Source organism: Micromesistius poutassou (assembly GCF_964030765.1).
Source record: "Micromesistius poutassou genome assembly, chromosome: 4".
In the NCBI taxonomy this organism is placed as follows: Eukaryota; Metazoa; Chordata; class Actinopteri; order Gadiformes; family Gadidae; genus Micromesistius; species Micromesistius poutassou.
The window spans coordinates 19,442,131-19,462,124 of NC_140274.1; the positions used below are offsets into that span (position 1 = coordinate 19,442,131).

General features: G+C 39.8%; 5 protein-coding genes and 1 pseudogene across 6 annotated transcripts; 4 read left to right on the plus strand and 2 right to left on the minus strand.

Moving 5' to 3' along the window:
- Positions 1-525: 525 nt before the first annotated feature.
- Positions 526-1,820, plus strand: LOC311341587 (olfactory receptor 52K2-like; annotated as a pseudogene). The gene is made up of 2 exons: positions 526-530; positions 961-1,820. The product of its transcript is annotated as an olfactory receptor 52K2-like (transcript).
- Positions 1,821-3,494: 1,674 nt separating this feature from the next.
- On the minus strand, positions 3,495-4,424 carry LOC311342535 (olfactory receptor 11A1-like; the record flags this gene model as incomplete). The annotated part of the gene is made up of 1 exon (XM_084467363.1): positions 3,495-4,424. One exon carries the CDS (start codon positions 4,422-4,424, stop codon positions 3,495-3,497), a length of 930 nt encoding a protein of 309 aa, XP_084323489.1.
- A 3,691-nt stretch (positions 4,425-8,115) lies between these two features.
- Positions 8,116-9,045, minus strand: LOC311342533 (olfactory receptor 10A6-like; the record flags this gene model as incomplete). The annotated part of the gene is made up of 1 exon (XM_084467361.1): positions 8,116-9,045. One exon carries the CDS (start codon positions 9,043-9,045, stop codon positions 8,116-8,118), a length of 930 nt encoding a protein of 309 aa, XP_084323487.1.
- A 3,792-nt stretch (positions 9,046-12,837) lies between these two features.
- On the plus strand, positions 12,838-13,764 carry LOC311342534 (olfactory receptor 4B13-like; the record flags this gene model as incomplete). Its single annotated transcript, XM_084467362.1, has 1 exon — positions 12,838-13,764. One exon carries the CDS (start codon positions 12,838-12,840, stop codon positions 13,762-13,764), a length of 927 nt encoding a protein of 308 aa, XP_084323488.1.
- Positions 13,765-15,216: 1,452 nt separating this feature from the next.
- On the plus strand, positions 15,217-16,143 carry LOC311341938 (olfactory receptor 4B13-like; the record flags this gene model as incomplete). Its single annotated transcript, XM_084466745.1, has 1 exon — positions 15,217-16,143. The coding sequence occupies one exon, from the start codon at positions 15,217-15,219 to the stop codon at positions 16,141-16,143; it is 927 nt and encodes a 308-aa protein (XP_084322871.1).
- Positions 16,144-17,535: 1,392 nt separating this feature from the next.
- LOC311341935 (olfactory receptor 11A1-like) lies at positions 17,536-18,465 on the plus strand (the record flags this gene model as incomplete). The annotated part of the gene is made up of 1 exon (XM_084466743.1): positions 17,536-18,465. One exon carries the CDS (start codon positions 17,536-17,538, stop codon positions 18,463-18,465), a length of 930 nt encoding a protein of 309 aa, XP_084322869.1.
- Positions 18,466-19,994: the final 1,529 nt, after the last annotated feature.

Genomic DNA, 19,994 nt, shown 5'->3' on the forward strand with positions numbered 1-19,994 from the left:
CCATGGTACTACCAACCTGCTCTGGTGCTGTTTACCTTCATGTATTCAGGCTAAAACGACTTGATTGTCTGATGCCTCATCATTGCATCCCAGCCAAAGAGTATCGGTATCAATACCTCATTCGTTGTCCAAGCCAGGCTGGCAGCTCATACAAAAATAAGTAAGGGATAATGTAGAGAACGCCGGTCATTATCGGGAAAATAAGCCCCGACAGGGCGAACCGGGACACCGACGCGAAGCGGAAGTGGCTTGCTTCGCTTGCTTTCCCTGACAGCGGTCATTAGGTGCTTAGCAACGGTCAATTATCAAAAAACAATTCACCGCCGGAAGTCGGGAAGGCCCATGCAAGTGAACGGAGTGTTCCACAGCACTGAGAAGAGCCGTGTAATAATACATAATATTTAAACTCAAGTTTTTTTTGTCTTTTTAAGTGGTGGGCACAAAGTGAATCTTGACGAAAACTGGTGGGTAGGCCTACTCGGCGTAACCCCAGCGTAAGACGCCTATGGTTACGACGTCTTAAGCATGCAGTGAAAGTATCAGAGGCTCATTGATTTCTATTGGAAAAATAATACATACATTAGATATCTATATGTCTTAGGGACTTATAGACTGTATCTCTGTTGCTGCAGCAGCAGAGTTTATTCTGTCTTGATACTTTATATTGATATTTTGTATTACATTCTTCCCTTAAATGATTGTTTACAGTGATTGTTTTATATGTATTTTTTATGTATGTCGCTTTGGATAAAAGCGTCTGCCAAATACTTAAACATAAATAAACACCTGAAAGTTTTTATATCAGCTAAAACCACCAATCTGTTTCACTGGATTCAGAATAAAACCAAATTCTGTCTTACCCAACAATGTTAGTATTTCAATATTGTTACTTGAACAACTTATTCATGATTCCAATTATACTGTTAAGAAAGTATTGTCTTATACTTTGCCTAAAATTAGACAAAATAGAATTGTTATTGTTTTGTTGCTGTACATTGTGATTGTGGTTGCGAATGCTTTGCTCATTGTAACTATTTGTATGAAGAGGAGCCTACATGAGCCTATGTATGTGTTTCTGTGTAGCCTGTTGGTTAATCAACTGTATGGTAGCGCTGGTCTATTTCCATTCCTCCTGCTGCAGATCACCTCTGACACTCACACTATATCTAGATCCATGTGTTTCCTACAGATCTACTGCTTTTACACCTATGCAACTGTTGAGTTTTGTAACCTGGCTGTGATGTCGTATGATAGGTACCTTGCTATCTGCTGTCCTCTGCATTATAAGGCTCGGTTGACCTCTAACAAGGTGGCTCTGTTGATCGCTCTCATATGGCTGTACTCTTTTATCAAGTTCCTAATAAGTCTTTGTCTGAATCTCTGTTTAAAACTCTGGGAAAGTTATGGACCGGCTGTACTGTCAAAACTACTATGTGACCAAACTGCCGTGTTTTGATACCACAGTTAACAATATCTACGGATTTTTTGCAATATTTCTGACCGTTTTTGATCCATTGATCCCCATCCTGTTCTCCTACACCAAGATCCTCAGGGTTAGTGTCATTTGTTCTAAAGATACCAGACAGAAAGCAGTCAGTACCTGCACCCCCCACATCGCCTCCCTGATCAATTTCTCTTTTGGGTGTTGTTTTGAAATATTTCAGAGTAGATTCAATATGACCGGTGTTCCCAGGATATTGCGCATAGTTTTATCACTGTACTTTCTCACCATCCAACCAATCTTTAACCCTATAATTGATGGACTCAGGTTATCTAAAATAAGACAGATGTGTAGATATGTTTTTATCTGCAAGAAGTAAAGCAAAGGAGATTATTCTTTATTGTTCCCTAAGATAAGGATTGTAAGTGTGACCTTTTAAAAGACCTGAAGTAAGGTTAATTCCCAATTTCCTAAATATTGCCCTTGATCACAGTTTCAGTCTCAAAGTGCTTCACAGGCCACATTATATGACACCCTAGCCCTCTGGTTAAGACACCTTCCTTGAGGGGGTTCACGGTCAGTAGGGTTGGGGTAAGTAGGTTTTTTTTGAATGGGGACAAGTTTAGTAGAGTAAGGGTTAATAGGAGTCAAGTCAGGGTAGCAGGGTAATGTTCAGGGCTAGGGTTAGATCAGACATTACTTAATATGATGCACATAAGCTAGCCTGCCCCTTTACAAAGCCATGTATCATTCTGATGATCTTTTTAAATGTCTCTTTGTTTAGATAAAGTTCAGCAGTAGCTCAGGAAGTAGAGCGGGTTGGCTGGTTACCGCAAGGTTGCTATTTCGATCCCCGGCTCCTCCAAGTTGAGTGTCAAAGTGTCCCTTAGCAAGATGCCTAACCTTAACTGCTCCCGACAAGCTTGCTGTTGCTTGCATGGTTTGCATGGTTGCATGGTTGACTCCGCCGTCGGTGTGTGAATATGTGCATAAATGGGTGAATGTCAGGCAATATTGTAAAACGCTTTGGATAAAAGTGCTATATAGATGCAGTCCATTTACTATTTACCATTTAAGTCCCATTCCCTCCCTATGTCACTGAATCAAGGTTGATAGTATAAGGGTTCAATAAAACATATTTTGAAAGTTGACTGAAAGAATATGAATTAAAATTGTGTTTCTTTCTGTTGAATGCATGCACAAAGGTCTCTGAACAGCTTCTGGTCATATTGGCTGTTGGGTATGTGAACTTTCTCACGTAAGGCTGTGGATGTGTAGTTTCAGCCTGTGTCCGTCTCGTTGGAGATATGGATCCACACCTCTGCTCACCTATGAGGGAGTTGTTCTGTCCTGCTTACACTCCTCATGAAGTCCCAAAGAAAAGGAGTTGAAATTACATGTCAACTGAGTCAGTGGTGTTGATGTTAACTAAGGCATTCATTAATACAGTGTATTATCATTATATTCACCCAAACCAACTAACAACTAAAGTTAACCCTTACCCCAACCCTATGCTAATGCTAATAATACTTCAGACCTTCAGACCTTGACTTGTGTCTACAGCTGTGAAAACCACTGGTTTACTAGGAGAAAAGGGCAAATATAAGACAACATAATCAATATTGTATTCATTTTATTAATGCATGGTTAAAGATGTTAGTTCAGATTCAAGAGCTACAATTTGAGTGTGATTTGTTAAAAAATGCCATTACTGTCCATTAGTGGGCGGAAAGGGAGAATATCTGTTTCTTGTTGACCACAAAGGCCTCTGTATGAGACAATTACAATTCTAGAATGATCCTGGCTCTTTTCTGACCAATCAGGGCATCTCTCTCCTGATTGGCTAGACGAATCCATCTTGCCCGTCTATCATATTCTCTTTACAACTCTTAAATCTGACCCACTACACCTTAAGGGGAAATCATAGACATAAAGTTACGTGCGACTAGTTGCAAATAATGAAAGTATAAAATTACCTATCCTACACAGATATGTAGGATTCACATTAAGTATCATTCATATCAATATATGTAAAGTTATTAAAGAGTTATAACTATAACTTCTTACAGCAAAACTGATTTCTACACATCTGTCTTATTTTTGATAACCTCAGTCCATAAATTATGGGGTTAAAGATTGGTTGGATGGTGAGAAAGTACAGTGATAAAACTATGCGCAATATCATGGGAACATCGGCCATATTGAATCTACTCTGAAATATTTCAAAACAACACCCAAAAGAGAAATTGATCAGGGAGGCAATGTGGGGGGTGCAGGTACTGACTGCTTTCTGTCTGGTCTCTTTGGAACCAACGACACAAACCCTGAGGATCTTGGTGTAGGAGAACAGGATGGGGATCAATGGAACAAAAACGCTCAGAAATGTTGCATAAAGTCCGTAGATATTGTTTACTGTGGTATCAGAACACGCCAGTTTGACCACATAGTAGTTATTACAGTACAACCGGTCTGTGACGTTCCCACACAGCGTTAAACGAAGATTCAGACCAAGGATTACTAGGAACTTCATAAAAGAGTACAGCCATATGAAAGCGATCAACAGAGCCACCTTGTTAGAGGTCAGCCGAGCCTTATAATGCAGAGGACAGCAGATAGCAAGGTACCTATCATAGGACATCACAGCCAGGTTACACAACTCCACAGATCCATAGGTGTACAAGCAGTAGATCTGTAGAAAACACATGGGTCTAGATATAGTGTGAGTGTCAGAGGTGATCTGCAGCAGGAGGAATGGAAATAGACCAACGCTACCATACAGTTGATTAACCAACAGGCTACACAGAAACACATACATAGGCTCATGTAGGCTCCTCTTCATACAAATAGTTACAATGAGCAACGCATTCGCAACCACAATCACAATGTACAGCAACAAAACAATCACAAAATAGACATACTTCAGATAGCCCATGTCCAGGTAGGCAGTCAGTATGAAATATGGAAACTGGCTTGAATTGACCATGATAACTTTCACTCTCAGACGAAGTTCATCACAGGAGATTGGTCTTTGTTCCTGTTTAAGGACTATTATCGTGTTGTCTTTCATAAGAATGTCCCTACATAAATTACTTCAAAGTAAAAATAAGACTCATATCTGATAACGTCTCTCATCTTGGACATCAGAAGACACTTTCCATCAGAACATTTAGTGTGATCCCCACACCTGACCGCCACACACTTACCACTCCAACTCTGAGCCTAGAACATGACCTCACATCTTTAAAACGGTTTCAAATGACAGAGGGAAGACATAGCAGACATTGTGGCCTCTGTTTTAATCAGGACCTCCAGTCTGTAAGACTGAGCTAAGGCTCTCCTCTCCTCTCCTATAAAGCTTATCTCAACACCAGTAACCATGGGAGCAGGACTTCTGACATCATCAACAAAGGACCAAATTTAACCTGCTACACCTTTTACACATGCGCATTGGTGCATAACTTCTTCATTATCTTTTTCATTACAGCTATTACTATTAAAACATATATTTAACACAGCTGTATTTAAATTTAAGTCCTATCATTAATTAGGTGAGTGCTGCATGCAGTGCTCAACTTTTGTTCTTCTTAAGTTTTATCCTTCATTCCTTCCTTTTTTTTTACTCTCTTATCCCCATGATTTGTCGTGCAACAGCAAGACCAGGCGAAAAATGTGTCTTTCGGTGTGAACGCACAGTAAGAGCCTTCTTGACACACCGGGCATTGTACGTGTCCTGGATGGAGGGAAGCTCACATCCGCTGGTCCTCTCAGCTGTCCGCACTACCCTTTGCAGCGCTTTGTGGCATTGAGCAGGGCAGTTCCCGTACCAGGCTGTGATGCATCCTGTCAAGATGCTCTCCGTTGTGCCTCTGAAGATGGCCCCCAGGATCTTGGGCCCCAACCCAAACTTTTTCAGCTGCCTAAGGTGAAATAGTCGTCGCTGTGCTTTTTGCTTTTTTATTTATTTCCTATGTATGTGTTTTTGTGTAGCCTGTTGGTTAATCAACTGTATGGTAGCGCTGGTCTATTTCCATTCCTCCTGCTGCAGATCACCTCTGACACTCACACTATATCTAGATCCATGTGTTTCCTACAGATCTACTGCTTGTACACCTATGCAACTGTTGAGTTTTGTAACCTGGCTGTGATGTCCTATGATAGGTACCTTGCTATCTGCTGTCCTCTGCATTATAAGGCTCGGTTGACCTCTAACAAGGTGGCTCTGTTGATCGCTCTCATATGGCTGTACTCTTTTATCAAGTTCCTAATAACTCTTTGTCTGAATCTCCATTTAAAACTCTGTGGGAATGTTATGGACCGGCTGTACTGTCAAAACTACTGTGACCAAACTGGCATGTTTTGATACCACAGTTAACAATATCTACAGATTTTTTGCAATATTTCTGACCGTTTTTCGTCGTTTTGTCGTTTTGTCGTTTGTCTTGTTCGTTCTCCGAGACTCGACTCCCAGCTCCACCCACTAGTCGCTGAGTCGCGCTGAGTCGCGAGTCGCCGTTCGTTCACCGACTGTGTTTAGCGGTGAAGACTCGAGGACTGAGAAGTCACTGAGAAGCCAGCTGGGCAACAACATCCCGATTCCGAACATGAAGCACTCCTCAGCTAAAAGGAACTTAGTTAATGTTGTGTTGATTGATGACCGTTTGCACCATTGCACGATCGTGATTCGTTTGAGAATGAGAACGAGGGAGGAGCTGAGTCTGACCGACTCGGCTGAGAACGTGCATTCGCGATTCGTTTGAACGAGAACGAGGGAGGAGCCGAGTCTGACCGACTGAGTGACTGAGAATCATGATTCACCGCTACCGGAAATGTGAACGAACGAACGAACGACTCTTCTTGGCGAACTGACCGACGCAAACTGATTAATTCAAACAAATCATGAAATCCACCACTAATCCACACCTCTGCTCACTTATGAGGGAGTTGTTCTGTCCTGCTTACACTCCTCATGAAGTCTCAAGGAAAATGAGTTGAAATGGGCAGTCAGTAGTTAAGTGTTCCATCCCCTTTACGTCCAGACCAGATTTGACCCCAATTTTGACTTTTGAGTGGTTGTTTGACCTATTTATGGCAAATTGTTGACATATCATCAGGGGTTCACCAGTGGTACACTCGATTGGATTAATGACATGAATTTCATCAGGCTTTGTTTAACACCAAATCATCAAAATCTCTGCTAGATATTGGTGCACAATGTGAAAAAAAGGTTTCCATTGGCAAACCAGGGCAGCTAAGGCAAGTAGAGCATAATTTTGAGACGAGGAAATTATGCAACGACAAGTCCTACACTGTAAGTTGATCAGCTCACATATACATTACTCATTCATTTATTGTGTGTATTTTAAACCAGCTCATGTGGCATCGGTGTTGAAATCCTTATGGGCTCTGAGCTGTCTCCATCTTTCTAATGCAACTCCCAGATTTGTGTTTCAGCACGGATTGGTCACAGAGCTTAAGAAAGAGGCCAAGACTTTTTAGGTCAGGTCCAATCTGGTCCGATCTCAGTGGATCCAGTTGGTTTGCTTGCTTCCATGGCTGCAGCACGCTGTGTTTGTCTGCTAATTAGTTTCACATCTGGCAACCTGGGTGACTCTGAGAACAGTGGATGATAACACACAGGGTGACTCTGAGAATAGTGGACCATAGCACACAGGGTGACTCTGAGAATAGTGGACCATAGCACACAGGGTGACTCTGAGAACAGTGGACCATAGCACACAGGGTGACTCTGAGCTCTCTCTCTAGCACTCAGACCGGAGCAGAAACTCAAAGGAGGAGTTACTGGCCGTAGCGTTGGTGTCAGAGAAGCCAGTATTTCCATTTATGCATGTTTCCTAAATCTTTGATGACATAGTATGTCAGTTTTATGATTCAGTACAGTACGTTTGTTAGTTATTGTACCTTGAACAATTAAATAATATTATGCAGTAAGAAGCATTAACTAACAATTAACTAATGGTCAAGTAATCATTTATTAATAGTGTTCATCTTTACTGATAGTGTATATGTCAGCTGAGTCAGTGGTGTTGATGTTGACTAAGGCATTCATTAATACATTGTTTTACATCATTATATTCACCCTAACCAACTAACCCTTAAGTTATCCCTTACCCCAACCCTATCCTAATGCTAATAATACTTCAGACCTTGACTTGTGTCTACAGCTGTGCAAACGACTGGTTTATAGGAGAAAAGGGCAAATATAAGACAACATCAACAATATTGTATTCATTTTATTAATGCATGGTTAAAGATGTTGTAGATCAGATTCAAGAGCTACAATTTGAGTGTGATTTGTTAAAGAAATGCCATTACCGTCCATTAGTGGGCGGAAAGGGAGAATATATTTTTCTTGTTGACCACAAAGGCATCTGTATGAGACCATTACGATGACAGAATGATCCTGGCTCATTTCTGACCAATCAGGGCATCTCTTTTCTGATTGGTTAGAGGAATTCATTGCCTGTCTATTACGATCTCTTTACAACTCTGAAATCTTATAGACTACACCTTTTAAGGGAATATCATAGACATAAAGTTACGTGAGACTAGTTGCAAATAATAAAAGTAAAAAATGACCTATCCTACACAGATATGTAGGATTCACATTAAGTATCATTAACATCAATATATGTGAAGTTATTAAAGAGTTATAACTATAACTTCTTACAGCAAAACTGATTTCTACACATCTGTCTTATTTTAGATAACCTCAGTCCATAAATGAAGGGGTTAAAGATTGGTTGGATGGTGAGAAAGTACAGTGATAAAATGATGCGCAATATCCTGGGAACACTGGACATATTGAATCTACTCTGAAATATTTCAAAACAACACCCAAAAGAGAAATTGATCAGGGAGGCGATGTGGGGGGTGCAGGTACTGACTGCTTTCTGTCTGGTATCTTTAGAACCAACGACACAAACCCTGAGGATTTTGATGTAGGAAAACAGGATGGGGATCAATGGAACAAAAACGGTCAGAAATGTTGCAAAAAATCCGTAGATATTGTTAACTGTGGTATCAGAACACGCCAGTTTGACCACATAGTAGTTATGACAGTACAACCGATCTGTGACATTCCCACACAGTGTTAAACGCAGATTCAGATAAAGGGGTATTATGAACTTGATAAAAGAGTACAGCCATATGAGAGCGATCAACAGAGCCACCTTGATAGAGGTCAGCCGAGCCTTATAATGCAGAGGACAGCAGATAGCAAGGTACCTATCATAGGACATCATAGCCAGGTTACAAAACTCCACAGATGCATAGGTGTACAAGCAGTAGATTTGTAGGAAACACATGGATCTAGATATCGTGTGAGTGTCAGAGGTGATCTGCAGCAGGAGGAATGGAAATAGACCAGCGCTACCATACAGTTGATTAACCAACAGGCTACACAGAAACACATACATAGGCTCATGTAGGCTCCTCTTCATACAAATAGTTACAATGAGCAAAGCATTCGCAACCACAATCACAATGTACAGCAATAAAACAATCACAAAGTAGACGTACTTCAGATAGCCCATGTCCAGGTAGGCAGTCAGTATGAAATATGGAAACTGGCTTGAATTGACCATGATAAATTTCGCTCTCAGAACTTCATCACAGGATTGCTATTGGTTCCTGTTTAAGGACTATTATCGTGTTGTCTTTTAGAAGAATGTTCCTACATTATTCACTTCAAACTAAAAATAAGTCACATGTCTGATAATGTCTCTCATCTTGGACATCAGAAGACACTTTCCATCAGAACATTTAGTGTGATCCCCACACCTGACCACCACACACTTACCACTCCCTCTCTGAGCCTAGAACATGACCTCACATCTTTAAAACTGTTTCAAATGACAGAGGGAAGATGTAGCAGACATTGTGGCCTCTGTTTTAATCAGGACCTCCAGTCCGTTAGACTGAGCTAAGGCTCTCCTCTGCTCTTATAAAGCTTATCTCAACCCCAGAAACCATGGGAGCAGGACTTCTGACATCATCAACAAAGGACCAAATTGAACCTGCTACATCTTTTACACATGCACATTGGTGCATGACTTCTTTATTAACTTTTTTATTACAGCTATTACTATGAAAACAGATATTTAACACAGCTGTATTTAAATTTAAGTCCTATCATTAATTAGGTGAGTGCTGCATCGCTCAACTATTGTTTTTCTTAAGTTTTATTCTCTCTTTCTTTCTTTCTTTCTTATTCTCTCCAAACTTTGGGACCTTTATCCTTCCACAAATGTTCACAGAGAGACGCCATACCAATTTAAAAATGTTCAGATTAGCTTGGAATCGCTCTTCCATTCAAAATGCGATCATCATGCAATTTGAATGGTAGTAGGTTAGCTTGAACTCAACATTTTGAATGTATAATTCTGAATAATACAAGCCAGTGGAAACATGTTCAGACGGAGGGACCACCAATGGAGCACTAAGCCAGCTTGTCAGAGAATCATTTGTTGACCAGAGGAACACGTACTAATGTTTTGTGTTCAGTTCAACCTTTATCAATAAGAAAAATGATACAAGTTAATGCAATAATGTCCAATTTCCATTTCTGGATTGTATTTTGTTATTATTATATTATTATTTATTTTTTTGGATGTATTGGTAAGGTAGATGATAGGTAATGCAGTTATTACATAAACATTATTTACACTGCTTGTGAACTCCTGGGCTGTATATGCAGACACTGTATTTACAAGGTAATTACAGAAATCCATGTACGTGACGTCTGGTAACAACGACGGGTCCTTGCTTAAAGTGTCAGAATCCAGTTGATAAGGGTCAACACCGCCGATTAAACTCAGTTTGTCTTGATAATGTGCGAACAAAGCCATAATATTGATAACTCAGAACAACAGCTCACTTCACTCAGTTCAGACAACTCACTCTCAATCAGTGTCATGTCACCAAAATGGCCGTGGCGACGTAACAAGGGGCGTGCGAATAACCTCTATAGTAATATCATATAATAACATAGTACATATGAACTACCTATGGAAGAACTCTGTATAGTTTATAATAACTACTTTATATTGCGCAAAACAACAAATTCATAAAGAACATACAAACTACTTCATGTGGTTTATAATTAAGTGAGTGTTGCAAGCAGCGCTCAACTATTGTTGTTCTTAGGCTTTATTCTTTCTTACTTATTTATTCTCTACAAACTTCGGGACCCTACTCCTTCAACATTTTACACCTAGAGACTCGATTCAAATTTTCAAATGTTCAGACTAGCTTGGAACCGTGCGCTTCCATTCACATTCCCATTCTCTGACACTTCAACTACTTCAGACTTCTCAACTTAGTACATTTTTTATCGTTAACCTTCGTTCAAACATTTAACAAATCAACACACTTTGATCTTCAACTATATATAAACAGATTTTCAATATAATTTATACTTTTTTCACAATCAACTGTTTAATTTTAATCTTCATATATTTCCAGTTGGTCTTATTGACCTCCGTTGAAGCAGAAGACTTTTATTCGTCATTGCACAGGATACAATGTAATTGCACACGATACAACGATATTGCATTTTAAGCAGCCGCTACAGCTACTACTCCGTTCAAAAGCTGCTGAGGCCACTGCACCTACGTGCGCCGCCTGTGGAGCCATGTGGGGTATTCCAGGTGCCTTTCTCAAGGGCACATCATCTGCATCTTGGAACCTCCAATCCTCTGATCATTGGTCCAGCCCCTTAGCCGCTAGACCACCGATCCCCACCGACAGACGCAAGAGTGTGATGATGTCACCCGCTCTAGCCCACGGTGGCTATCACAAAAGCTAACCATTTCAGACGTTGCAGAGCCTTACAATGTCAATATTTAACCTAGAAACTTCTTGTCACACTGGTGCTAAAATGTTTACCGATTGGAAATATGATTGTTCTATATCGGGTGTTTGCCTGTGGGGACCCCCGTTTATATGGCTAGTTGCTAGCTGCTTGCTACATATGCGGTTTACTCCCAGTAGAAGCTAAATGCTAACGGTTACATGCTGCCATTCCGACATGCCACCAGTCCGACATGCCGCCAGTCCGACATGCCTCCATTCTGATATAGTAGGGTTAGTATAGGGTTAGTACATAATCACTACTTTATATCACTACTAGTATAAAGTACACAATAACTACTTCATATAGTACATATTAACTGCTTCATATAGTATATATTAACTGCTTCATGAGGTACAAAATAATCACTTCATATAGTACATATTAAATACTTGATATAGTATATAATAACTACTTCCTATAGTTCATATTAACTACTCTGTATAGAACATACTAACTACTTCATATAGTACATATTAACTACTTCATATAGTACATAATAACTACTTCATATAGTACATAAGAACTACTTCATATAGTACATAAGAACTACTTCAAATAGTACATGATAACTACTTCATATAGTACATAATAACTACTTCATATAATACATAAGAACTACTTGAGTCAATCTGGAGATGTGTTTAATAGAATTTGGTGATGGCCTCCCAGAGTAGGAGGCTGAAAACGAGGAAGAGGAGGGTTCCACAGAGAGGTGGAGGCTGAAAACGAGGAAGAGGAGGGTTCCACAGAGAGGTGGGGTCTGAAATCGAGGAAGAGGAGGGTTCCACACAGAGGTGGGGGCTGTAAACGAGGAAGAGGAGGGTTCCACAGAGAGGTGGTAAATCTATGTGTTTATGTGTTCAATATGAAGTAGTCATTATGTTGAATAAGAAATTGTTTTTTTGTTCTATCAGAAGTAATTATTATAAACGTTGGGGAAAGTAGTTAAGAATTTAGAAAAACAACGATTGAATAGTACAACAACAATATTTAATCTTTGATGTTCCCCAGGCGTCAGATGTAGGTCATGCTGTTTTATCACAACAAGCCACCAATGTGTACGTGTAAAGGATGTAGCAGATTCCAATTGGTCCTTTGTTGATGATGTCAGAGGTCCTGCTCCCATGGTTTCTGGGGTTGAGAGAAGCTTTATAGGAGCAGAGGAGAGCCTTCGCTCAGTCTAACGGACTGGAGGTCCTGATTAAAGCAGAGGCCACAATGTCTGCTACGTCTACCCTCTGTCATTTGAAACCGTTTTAAAGATTTGAGGTCATGTTCTAGGCTCAGAGAGGGAGTGGTAAGTGTGTGGCGGTCAGGTGTGGGGATCACACTAAATGTTCTGATGAAAAATGTCTTCTGATGTCCAAGATGAGAGATTTTATCAGATATGAGTCTTATTTTTCAGTTTGAAGTGAATAATGTAGGGATATTATTCTCAATGACAACCAGACGAACAATAGTCCTTAAACCGGAACAAAGACTGACCTCCTTTGATGAACTTCGTCTGAGAGTGAAAGTTATCATGGTCAATTCAAGCCAGTTTCCATATTTCATACTGACTGCCTACCTTGACATGGGCTATCTGAAGTACGTTTACTTTGTGATTGTTTTGTTGCTGTACATTGTGATTGTGGTTGCGAATGCTTTGCTCATTGTAACTATTTGTATGAAGAGGAGCCTACATGAGCCTATGTATGTGTTTCTGTGTAGCCTGTTGGTTAATCAACTGTATGGTAGCGCTGGTCTATTTCCATTCCTCCTTCTGCAGATCACCTCTGACACTCACACTATATCTAGATCCATGTGTTTCCTACAGATCTACTGCTTGTACACCTATGCATCTGTGGAGATTTGTAACCTGGCTGTGATGTCCTATGATAGGTACCTTGCTATCTGCTGTCCTCTGCATTATAAGGCTCGGCTGACCTCTAACAAGGTGGCTCTGTTGATCGCTGCTGTGTGGCTGTACTCTTTTATCAAGTTTCTAATAACTCTTTGTCTGAATCTCCGTTTAAGACTCTGTGGGAAAGTTATGGACAGGCTCTTTTGCTACAACTATGATGTTGTCTTACTGGCCTGTTCTGATACCACAGTAAATAATATCTATGGGCTTTATGGAATAATTCTGAGTGTATTAGTTCCTCTCATCCCCATCCTGTTCTCCTACACCAAGATCCTCAGGGTTTGTGTCGTTGGTTCTAAAGAGACCAGACAGAAAGCAATCAGTACCTGCACCCCCCACATTGCCTCCCTGATCAATTTCTCTTTTGGGTGTTGTTTTGAAATATTTCAGTCTAGATTCAATATGACCGGTGTTCCCAGGATATTGCGTATCGTTTTATCGCTGTACTTGGTAACCATCCAAGGACTCTTTAACCCTATCATTCATGGACTAAGGTTATCTAAAATAAGACAGATGTGTAGAAATCACTTTTTCTCTAAGCTATAGTTATAACTTTTGAATATCTTCACATATATTGATAAGAATGATACTTAATGTGAATCGTACCTATTTGTGTACGATAGCTCATTTTTTACTTTTATTATTTGCACATAACTTCATGTCTATGATTTCCCCTTAAAATGTGTAGTAGGTCAAATTTAACAGTTGTAAAGTTAGAGAACAGAAGAGGGAGTGGTTTAGAAAGAAAAAAATACGAAAACATTTTACTTTTCTGCGACGTTAAGAAGTGTTGCAATCACACATATGTGGTGGAGCTATGATAAGGCTGTGGGCACGAATGTGATGGACAGGCAAGATGGATCCCCCTAACCAATCAGGAAAGAGACAGATTTTCACACTTTCACCCACAAAGAGCTTAAGCAGCATTTTCCTTTTTAACAAATTACACTCAAATTGTAGCTCTTTAATATGAACTACAACATCTTTAACCATGAATTAATTAAATAAATACAATATTATTCAAGTTGTCTTATGTTTGCCCTTTTCTCCCAGTAAACCAATAGTTTCCACCGCTGTAGACACTGTAGACAGCTGTGTGACACAGACATATAGCGTGTTTAACACCAGGTCATGGACCTATAGCATGTTCAACACCAGGTCATGGACCTATAGCATGTTCAACACCAGGTCATGGACCTATAGCATGTTCAACACCAGGTCATGGACCTATAGCATGTTCAACACCAGGTCATGGACCTATGTTCAACACCAGGATAACATGCTATGCTAATGCAATAATTAGCAATAGCATTAGCATAGGGTTAGGGTAAGGGTTAAGGTTAGGGTTAGTCGGTTAGGGTTAATCCCCAGAGTGAACAAATATAGCTCTGCTTATAGCTATATTTATCATGATGTAATAAGTACAACTTAAAATTAATGATAAGCCTTAAAGATGAATACAGCTGTGTTAAATATGAGTTTTAATAGTAATAGCTGTAATAAAAAAGTTAATAAAGAAGTTATGCACCAATGCGCACGCGTAAAAGATGTAGCAGGTTCCAGTTGGTCCTTTGTTGATGATGTCAGAGGTCCTGCTCCCATGGTTTCTGGGGTTGAGAGAAGCTTTATAGGAGCAGAGGAGAGCCTTAGCTCAGTCTAACGGACTGGAGGTCCTGATTAAAGCAGAGGCCACAATGTCTGCTACGTCTTCCCTCTGTCATTTGAAACTGTTTTAAAGATGTGAGGTCATGTTCTAGGCTCAGAGAGGGAGTGGTAAGTGTGTGGCGGTCAGGTGTGGGGATCACACTAAATGTTCTGATGGAAAGTGTCTTCTGATGTACAAGATGAGAGACGTTATCAGATGAGTCTTATTTTTAGTTTGAAGTGAATAATGTAGGTACACTCTTCGAAAGAAAACACAATGAATAACATTCCTAAAACAGGAACGAAGGCTCAACAATCTCTTGTGATGAACTGCTTCTGGAAGTGAAAGTTATCATGGTCAATTCAAGCCAGTTTCCATATTTCATACTGACTGCGTACCTGGACATGGGCTATCTGAAGTACGTCTACTTTGTGATTGTTTTATTGCTGTACATTGTGATTGTGGTTGCGAATGCTTTGCTCATTGCAACTATTTGTATGAAGAAGAGCCTACATGAGCCTATGTATGTGTTTCTGTGTAGCCTGTTGGTTAATCAACTGTATGGGAGCGCTGGTCTATTTCCATTCCTCCTGCTGCAGATCACCTCTGACACTCACACGATATCTAGATCCATGTGTTTCCTACAGATCTACTGCTTGTACACCTATGCATCTGTGGAGGTTTGTAACCTGGCTGTGATGTCCTATGATAGGTACCTTGCTATCTGCTGTCCTCTGCATTATAAGGCTCGGCTGACCTCTAACAAGGTGGCTCTGTTGATCGCTGCTGTGTGGCTGTACTCTTTTATCAAGTTCCTAATAACTCTTTGTCTGAATCTCCGTTTAAAACTCTGTGGGAAAGTTATGGACAGGCTCTTTTGCTACAACTATGATGTTGTCTTACTGGCGTGTTCTGATACCACAGTAAATAATATCTATGGGCTTTATGGAATAATTCTGAGTGTATTAGTTCCTCTCATCCCCATCCTGTTCTCCTACACCAAGATCCTCAGGGTTTGTGTCGTTGGTTCTAAAGAGACCAGACAGAAAGCAATCAGTACCTGCACCCCCCACATCGCCTCCCTGATCAATTTCTCTTTTGGGTGTTGTTTTGAAACATTTCAGAGTAGATTCAATATGACCAGTGTTCCCAAGATATTGCGTATCGTTTTATCGCTGTACTTGGTAACCATCCAAGGACTCTTTAACCCTATCATTCATGGACTAAGGTTATCTAAAATAAGACAGATGTGTAGAAATCACTTTTGCTCTAAGCTATAGTTATGACTTTTGAATATCTTCACATATATTGATAAGAATGATACTTAATGTGAATCGTACCTATTTTTGTACGATAGCTCATTTTTTACTTTTATTATTTGCACATAACTTTATGTCTATGATTTCCCCTTAAAAGGTGTAGTAGGTCAAATTTAACAGTTGTAAAGTTAGAGAACAGAAGAGGGCGTGGTTTAGAAAGAAAAAAATGCGAAAACATTTGACTTTTCTGCAATGTTGAAAAGTGTTGCAATCACACATATGTGGTGGAGCTATGATAAGGCTGTGGGCACAAATGTGATGGACAGGCAAGATGGATCCCCCTAACCAATCAGGAAAGAGACAGATTTTCACACTTTCACCCACAAAGAGCTTAAGCAGCATTTTCCTTTTTAACAAATTACACTCAAATTGTAGCTCTTGAATATGAACTACAACATCTTTAACCATGAATTAATTAAATAAGTACAATATTATTCATGTTGTCTTATGTTTGCCCTTTTCTCCCAGTAAACCAATAGTTTCCACCGCTGTAGACACTTTAGACAGCTGTGTGACACAGACATATAGCGTGTTTAACACCAGGTCATGGACCTATAGCATGTTCAACACCAGGTCATGGACCTATAGCATGTTCAACACCAGGTCATGGACCTATGTTCAACACCAGGATAACATGCTATGCTAATGAAATAATTAGCAATAGCATTAGCATAGGGTTTAAGGTAAGGGTTAAGGTTAGGGTTAGTCGGTTAGGGTTAATCCCCAGAGTGAACAAATATAGCTCTGCTTATAGCTATATTTATCATGAAGTAATAAGTACAACTTAAAAGGAATGATAAGACTTAAAGATGAATACAGCTGTGTTAAATATGAGTTTTAATAGTAATAGCTGTAATAAAGAAGTTAATAAAAAAGCTATGCACCAATGCGCACGCGTAAAAGATGTAGCTGGTTCCAGTTGGTCCTTTGTTGATGATGTCAGAGGTCCTGCTCCCATGGTTTCTGGTGTTGAGAGAAGCTTTATAGGAGCAGAGGAGAGCCTTAGCTCAGTCTAACGGACTGGAGGTCCTGATTAAAGCAGAGGCCACAATGTCTGCTACGTCTTCCCTCTGTCATTTGAAACCGTTTTAAAGATGTGAGGTCATGTTCTAGGCTCAGAGAGGGAGTGGTAAGTGTGTGGTGGTCAGGTGTGGGGATCACACTTAATGTTCTGATAGAAAGTGTCTTCTGATGTACAAGATGAGAGACGTTATCAGACATGTGACTTATTTTTAGTTTGAAGTGAATAATGTAGGGACATTCTTCGAAAGACAACACAATGAACAACATTCCTAAAACAGGAACCAAGGCTCAACAATCTCCTGTGATGAACTTCTGAGAGTAAAAGTTATAATGGTCAATTCAAGCCAGTTTCCATATTTCATACTGACTGCCTACCTGGACATGGGTTATCTGAAGTACTTCTATTTTGTGATTGTTTTGTTGCTGTACATTGTGATTGTGGTTGCGAATGCTTTGCTCATTGTAACTATTTTTATGAAGAGGAGCCTACATGAGCCTATGTATGTGTTTCTGTGTAGCCTGTTGGTTAATCAACTGTATGGTAGCGCTGGTCTATTTCCATTCCTCCTGCTGCAGATCACCTCTGACACTCACACTATATCTAGATCCATGTGTTTCCTACAGATCTACTGCTTGTACACGTATGTATCTGTGGAGTTTTGTAACCTGGCTGTGATGTCCTATGATAGGTACCTTGCTATCTGCTGTCCTCTGCATTATAAGGCTCGGCTGACCTCTAACAAGGTGGCTCTGTTGATCGCTCTCATATGGCTTTACTCTCTTATCAAGTTCCTAATTTCTCTATTTCTTACTTTCCGTTTAAAACTCTGTGGGAATGTCATAGACCGGCTGTACTGTCAAAACTACTATGTGACCAAACTTGCGTTTTCTGACACAACAGTTAACAATATTTGGGGAATTTTTACAACATTTCTGACCATTTTTGTTCCATTGATCCCCATCCTGCTCTCCTACACCAAGATCCTCAGGGTTTGTGTCATTGGTTCCAAAGAGACCAGACAGAAAGCAGTCAGTACCTGCACCCCCCACATCGCCTCCCTGATCAATTTCTCTTTTGGGTGTTGTTTTGAAATATTTCAGAGTAGATTCAATATGACCGATGTTCCCAGGATAATGCGCATCATTTTATCACTGTACTTTCTCACCATCCAACCAATCTTTAACCCTATCATTTATGGACTGAGGTTATCTAAAATAAGACAGATGTGTAGAAATCAGTTCTGCTGTAAGAAGTTATAGTTATTGCTTTTTAATAACTTCACATGTATTGATAAGAATGATACTTAATGTGAATCCTACATATCTGTGTAGGATAGGTAATTTTTAACTTTTATTATTTAAATGGTCCTCATCATTATTATTTGCAACTAGTCGCACATAACTTTATGTCTATGATTTCCCCTTAAAAGGTGTAGTCGGTCAGATTTAAGAGTTGTAAAGAGAATCTGATAGACGGGCAAGATGGATTCCTCTAGCCAATCAGGAAAGAGATGCCCTGATTGGTCAGAAATGAGCCAGGATCATTCTAGAATCGTAATGGTCTCATACAGAGGCCTTTGTGGTCAACTAGGAACAGATATTCACACTTTCACCCACTAAGAGCTAATGGATGGCTATGGCATTTCTTAACAAATCACGCACAAATTGTAGCTTTTGAATCTGAACCATCTTTAACCATGCATTAATAAAATTAATACAATATTGTTCATGTTGTCTTATATTTGCCCTTTTCTCCTAGTTGTTTTCACAGCTGTAGACACAAGTCTAACTAACTAAAGATCTACTCCAAATAGCACTGACCCTTCTGTGGTCACTGGTTTGGAAACACAAACCATGATGTTAGGTGATTTCATCTAGTTGCCTGGATCCAAAATCCTGATTTGCAATTTGGAAATGGGACATTATCGCATCAAATTGTTTCATTTACAATTTTGTGTTGATAAAGGTTGAATTAAAAGATGGAGACAGCTCATAGCCCATAAGGATTTCAACACTGATGCCACATGAGCTGGTTTATAACACACATACAATAAATGAATGAGTAATGTATATATGAGCTGATCAACTTACAGTGTAGGACTTGTCGTTGCATAATTTGCCCCTCTCAAAAATGTGCTCTACTTGCCTTAGCGCCCCTGGTTGGCCAATGGAAACCTTTTTTTTCACATTGTGCACCAATATCTAACAGAGTATTGGATGATTTGGTGTTAAACAAAGCCTGATGAAATGCATGTCATTCATCCAATAGACTTTTGGTTATAATCACTGTGTATCACTGGTGATCCACTGATGATATGTCAACAATTTGCCTTAAATAGGTCACAAAATTCAAAATGGGGTAAAATCTGGTCCGGACGTAAAGGGGTGGAACACCTAACTACTAACTACTGCCCATTTCAACTCCATTTCTTTGTGACTTCATGAGGAGTGTAAGCAGGACAGAACAACTCCCTCTTAGGTAAGCAGAGGTGTGGATCCATTATCTCCAATGAGACGGACACAGGCAGTGCATGCATGTGCATCAGGAAGAAACACACATTAAATTCACATTCTTTCAATCAACTTTCTAAATATGTTTTATTGAACGGTAATACTATCAACCTTAATTCAGCAACATAGGGAGGGAATGGGACTATATCTGAACAAAGAGACAATAAAAAAAGATCATGACAATGATTAATGACTTTGTAAAGGGGCAGGCTAGCTTATGTGCATCATATTAAGTAACATCTGATCAACCCTAGCCCTGAACATTACCCTGTGACCCT